The sequence below is a fragment of the Lates calcarifer genome, linkage group LG4 (genome assembly GCF_001640805.2).
Source record: "Lates calcarifer isolate ASB-BC8 linkage group LG4, TLL_Latcal_v3, whole genome shotgun sequence".
NCBI classification, from domain to species: domain Eukaryota; kingdom Metazoa; phylum Chordata; class Actinopteri; family Centropomidae; genus Lates; species Lates calcarifer.
In genome coordinates, this window is record NC_066836.1 from 713,145 (window position 1) to 719,246 (window position 6,102).

General features: G+C 41.8%; 2 gene segments (V, D, J or C); both read left to right on the forward strand.

Annotated features, from left to right (window-relative positions):
• LOC108884862 (T cell receptor alpha variable 12-3-like) overlaps window positions 1-109 on the forward strand; it is a 30,851-nt gene extending 30,742 nt beyond the window's left edge. Inside the window, 1 exon segment of the V gene segment in view lies at window positions 85-109. Within this exon segment, the coding sequence occupies window positions 85-109 (25 nt within the window).
• Window positions 110-642: 533 nt separating this feature from the next.
• LOC108884861 (T cell receptor alpha variable 3-like) lies at window positions 643-1,221 on the forward strand. The segment is given in 2 exon segments: window positions 643-782; window positions 884-1,221. Coding segments are annotated over 2 exon segments (393 nt in total).
• The last annotated feature ends 4,881 nt before the right edge of the window (window positions 1,222-6,102 follow it).

Consider the following 6,102-nt stretch of genomic DNA (forward strand, 5'->3'; position numbering starts at 1 on the left):
CTACAACATCCACTAGAGGGAGTCACACACTGTTGAACTTCAATGGTTTCTTCTGATCCAGTCTAGATTCTTTTCCCTCATCAGACACAGTCGTGATAAAGAGCTTTAGAAATGAAATTCATTTGATATATGATATATACATCTCAGGCCCCACTCCAACTTTGGGGAAGGGAACTGACAATAACTTATGTCATGTCCTTGGGAGGCCTGTGTCTCTCCATCCTTACCTGACACACTGCCTCACATCACCTGAGGCTTTCAGAGGATGTCTTTGTCCCAGTTAGGGAACAAATGACCCCCCACCCTCCAAACTCCTGCCCCCTCCCCCCTGGGTGTCAAACAAAACCATCACATTCAGTTCTACGCCAATGACACGTAGATCTATCTTTCAATTAAACTACCCATGATAGAATTGTGTTGTCTCCATAAATGAGGTCATTGTTGTGTTTGCACATCTTGAAAAGGTGATCCACCCTTTAACTCAGTGTGGCTACCGTTTTGTGACTCTCATCATAAAGAATCATCAGTAAGAAAATGAAAAAATTAATTTCTGCCACCAGTCTGTTAACCAGGAAGAAGTGTAACAGAGAGAAGTGAAAATACAGATCTAAGAGGAGACGGAGACATTCAGGGAGGAGCGGAGCTGTTACTGAACTATAGAAGAGAGAGGAACTTCCATATTCAGCAGAGTTCAATACACAAACCACAAACATTACCTTTATTCAACATGCTGTCATTAGACTATTATGGACTGTCTCTGCTGGTTCTCACTGCTCTGACAGGTATGTTAGATTATACAGCACAAAAGACTTCAATTCCAATAATGTCTGAATTGTTCATTCAGTCTTTTATATCATGAAATAACAGCAATCTTCTTTTTCAGGCATCAACTGTGAAGATCTGACTCCAGTCAACAATGAAGAGTTCAGTTCAGAAGGCAGCTCTGTTACTCTGTCCTACACATACCCCAAACTGACAACTGGTGATAAATTCTTCTGGTATCGACAATATCCAGGAAAAAGACCAGAGTTCCTCATGTATCACTCTACTTCAGGACAAGTACTGAGCAGTCCATTCCCTGGACTGAAGATTAAAGTGGAGGAAAAGCAAATCAACATGACCATCTCCTCTGCTGCAGTGACAGACTCTGCTGTGTACTACTGTGCTGTGAGGCCCACAGTGACAGGAAGCACCACAACTCTGTACAAAAACACAAGCTGACACACTGACAAGCCGCTGGAAGCCTTTTTTCCACACTCTTCAACTCAGCTTTTTACCTCCACTAGAGGGCCACATTATCAAGTAGGCGGTGCACTACTTGTGCACTGTGTTCAACCATTCTGTCAATAATAACTGCTGCTGTGAAGAGAACAATTCTCAGACTGAATGTTGAACATCAGCCAGTTTCTCCTCTGGATTTAAACCTTGTTGTAGACATGGAACATTGGCTGTGGATTATTCTTGCTGCTCTTTTCTTTGGTAAGATACAAAGCACAACATGTTTCTTCTTCAAACATTTGAACATATTACTGAGCTATGACATTTGTTACCTTGTAAAACACTTTCTATGGTTCAAACTGACAATGATCAGTGAAAATCACATCTATTCTACATGTCTGTGTGTCTGACTCTCTGGCTAGGTAACTCTTTAAACCTACTGATTGTTCTCCTTTAATCAATCATCTTTATTGATTCATCTCTTCCTCTGCATGTTCTGTTCTTCCCCAGAGTGTAAAGGACAAGATACAGTGACCCAGCCAACAGGAGACGTCACTGCTACTGAAGGAGACACAGTTACACTCAACTGTACATTTGAGACAACATATTCAGGCCCCACTCTCTTTTGGTACAAACAAGAAGAAAATGATTTTCCAAAGTACATGCTGAAATGTTTCTCAAAATCAGTAGATCATGCTCCAGAGATCCAGAAAGATAGATTTCATGCTGAAATCAAGGAGAAGTCAGTTCCTCTGAAGATCCAGAAGCTTCAGCTGTCTGACTCTGCTGTGTACTACTGTGCTCTGCAGCCCACAGTGACAGGAAACACCACAACTCTGTACAAAAACCTTTGGAGCAAAGACAACACAATACTCCACAACATCCACTAGAGGGAGTCACACACTGTTAAACTTTCAGATTACCACACAGCAAATGCTGCAACACACTTAAGGGGTGCAAGAATACAGATTGGTGCGTTATATTTCTGATTATCATTTTGAATTTAAAACAACAGATAGATCAACTGAACTAACCATAAACAGACTAACCCTGGCAGACACAGGTCTCTACTACTGTGCTCTAGAAACACAGTGATACAAAGTGTAGAAGAGGCTGTAGACTTTGGTAACCTTTCTGAAAATAACTTTTCTTTGCTTTCTAAGATTGGCATTTGAAAGCCGACCTGGAGAACTGTTTCCTGGAAAGACCAGATGGGGGAGGCCTACAAGAGGAAGATGGCCAAGTATGAGAATTTGATTAGTGAGAGCAGAGTCTGTGTCGAGGTGAGCTGCAGAGACTTTGCTGGCCAGTCTTTCTACAGGGCCCTCTAACTCCTTGGAATCAAAAGACTACACACAAAAATAGCCACCAAAAACACCACTGAAGTGAGGAGAAGGCATCCAGATGGATATGGATCAAGAGGGCGGATGCATGGACTACACAGGTCACTTGGACACAGGCTAGGGCCTGATTAATGTTAGCTATGTTGCCTGAATGAGGGTGTCTGATTGTTGAAAGACCTGAGACACCAGATGACTCCAGGTTACCTCACTGACAATGTGTCAAAGTCCAATGCAAGATGTATAACATACAAGACCAGTTCCACTAGGAAAGGAGAGTGGTCCAAACTGTGCTGAGTGTAAAGTTGTCAGTAGGAGGAATAACAGAGGGCTGTGAATGAGCCCTGTCACTGTGACCAGGCTCCTCCTTCTAATCCACCAACTTAGTGTTGATGAAGACTAAACAGAGAGCTCACAGCCTTCTTTATACTTGCTGTAGCTCACAGTGACTCAACACTGCAGATATGACGCCTCTGTTCATCTCAGTGCTGCTGGCTGCTATGTGCCTTGGTATGAACACAACTCTGTTTCTCTCATATCAATCCAACATTGACATGATTCTTTAACAGCACACTGATACTGTTTGTTGGTGTTTTACAGAATGCAGACTACAAAAAGACAACGTGCTGCAGCCATCAGGAGATGTGACTGTTACTGAAGGAGAGGCTGGAACTCTTGACTGTCAATATAACAGCAGTTCAAACAATCTGAATCTCTACTGGTACAAACAGGATGGAGACCACAGCCCCAAATTCATCCTTCAACGCATTAAACTGGATGATGGGAACACAGCAGAGGAGTTCAAGGAGAGATTTTCAGCTACTCTGAATTCTGCCTTAAGATCAGTTCCTATGAAGATGTCATCCATAGTTGTTTATGAGGTGACTGAAAGTAAAACTTGAAACCTACAGTATACACTGATTTTTACCCCCCCCCCCCCCCCCCAAAAAAAAGGAAGATCAAGTAAAGTGCCCTTTACATAAGTTCTCTATTCACGATGAAACCACGACATGTTCCTGGTCTCTGCACTTTGCAGTTCACTGTTTCAGACTTTGCTCAGGCTGTGATGCAGTGACTGTTTCTCACTCTCTCTCTTTTTTTTTTTTTTTTTTTTTTTGTTAAATTTGTTTTTAACATTGTTTTTTATTTATCCATTATGGACACTAATGGTACTTATTTCTACACCACCACCCACTCCAATACAAACATGTTCAGCACCAGAAGAAACTTACCAATGAAACTGGAGTAAAGTCTGGGACTCAGTTCCTCGCTGCTTGTGTGTGGAGGTCATGGAACAGAGTGCGTCTCAAGCCTAATGTCTGCAGTTGACAGTCGATAGTTGATAGTTGACTGACATCATACCAGCAACATTACCTAAAACTGACACCTTTCACTGTCACTGACGGTGAGGGGCAGTGGTTTTATGGTGTGCACCCCCATCCCTATCTCTGTCTGTGTCTCAACACTGGTGAACTGAATTCATAGTACAATAAAATCAGTCAGTCATTCTCTTAATAATGGCCATTATCCAATGCAAACACCATGTAGAAGAACAGGACTGGCAGTAGCAGCGCTACCGTGGATACACCTGCGAACAGAGACAAATGAGCGAGGTATCCATCACATGCAGGCAGGACAGGCAGGGTTCACCTCGACATCTGCTTATAAACTCTCCAATCTCTTCAACCTCATCATTAATAAAAGACTTTTTAATAATAGCTTTAGTGTTGGAGCTGACATTTATATGACAGTGGAATCTACTGAGCAGAAAAGATCAATCTAATTTAAATGTAAATGCTTTTAAGTGATACCACGGAAGAAATCAGCTGACCACACTCAGCATGTTCAGTGATACAGCTGCAGCAGTTGTTTGTCTTACCCTCCAGCTGATACCCTCCCCGGTGATGAAGCAGTCTGATGCTGGTGCATCTGGTTGGCGCAGCCACAACAGTTACAGTAGTTCACGTTAACTAACTAACGTGTGTGGTCACGGCGGTGAGGCAAACATGAACTAATGTGTGATATAGAAATATCAACATGTCCTGGTCCGTGTGTTTCTGTTTGGAGGTAAAACGCTGCTCTCTGCGGGAGAAAACATGGACTGTCCATCACTGAGGTCCTTCCTGCTTCGTAGTTCTGTTCCAAACTTCGCGCATGTTTTTTTTTTCTTTTGTTTGGTTTTTAGTGACTGAGTCGCGACGCTTTTAGCCTCGTGATTGGATCAGCCAATCACATCACACACAGGGCTTCCTTTAACTTTTTAAAATGTATAGAATCAGTTAATGATCATGTGCTTTTTTTCTACTTCTACTCATTTATTCATTCATTCATGTTTCCTTCCTGTGTATTGTTTGGTTATTTCTGACCTGATGTTGATTCTTTTATAGAAAGCATTAAGCTGCTAACAACCAAACGCATTTCTTTCTTTCTGAGTGAAGCTTCATAACTGCTGCTTGGTTTGACCAACATTAAATCTCTCCTCCACAGTAAACAGCCAAATAAATAAATATATTATTACCAAATAAACAGTAAATAAACCCAAGTACCAACCAGACACTGAATTTTAGATTAGATATGTGAACTTCTTTTCTGAACTGTGCTGAATTTTTGGTGAATTTAATCCTCTGTGTGTGTGTGTGTGTGTGTGTGTGTGTGTGTGTGTGTGTGTGTGTGTGTGTGTGTGTGTTTTAACACTTGCAATAAGTGAAAAAAAACAAACCTTAAAATTTTAATTTAGTCTGAAAACTAAGAAAAATGTTTCACATTAATTGTTTGTATGAACAGCTGTTATGGTAACAACTGTTTTTCCAGGGGCCACAGCAAATGAATTAAAACGTATGTTTACAGTCACTCTGTGATGATTCACTGTCACACACAATAAACACAATTAATTTGTGATTGGTGACTATGTTTTCACTTTTGAATCCTCTGCATCCAGAAAAGAAAAAAAGGAAAAACTAAGAACATTCTCATGTTTCATGACAGTGAGCACCTGCTTCATCCAGGCTGGTCTTTCTTTGTGTGTAACAGTACCTGAGAAAGACCACAGGGTGGTGCTGGAGTCACATGACAAAGCAGACCTGCAGTACACATGACTGCCTGTGAGCTGACTGCTTCAGCAGCTGGACTGAGCTCCTTTTATTGATATCATTCATCGTTACTTTGTCTCTCTTCATAGTCAAATAGTGGATCACATGTCCCTGTAGAAGAAGGAGGAGGTGAAGTGGACTGGACTGTGGATAGTGGACTGGACTACCAACAGCCCTGTGGCTCAGGGCTCCAGAACTCCAGGTTTACTGTGGGTCTGCTGGTTTGCACTGATTCAACTGAAAATGTGTTTCGAGATATGAACCAGTGAAGGACGTCATCACCTGACAAAGTGTCTTATCTGACACCTGTTTAATCACACAGTGACAGAGCCCATCAGAGGCCAGGTCCTAGTCCAACACAGAAAACTGTTCTCAGAGAATCACAGGACCAGTCTGTGGTGGGTTCATCATCAGACCACTGTAGATCAGTGTGACATTTTATTTGCTTTACTGTT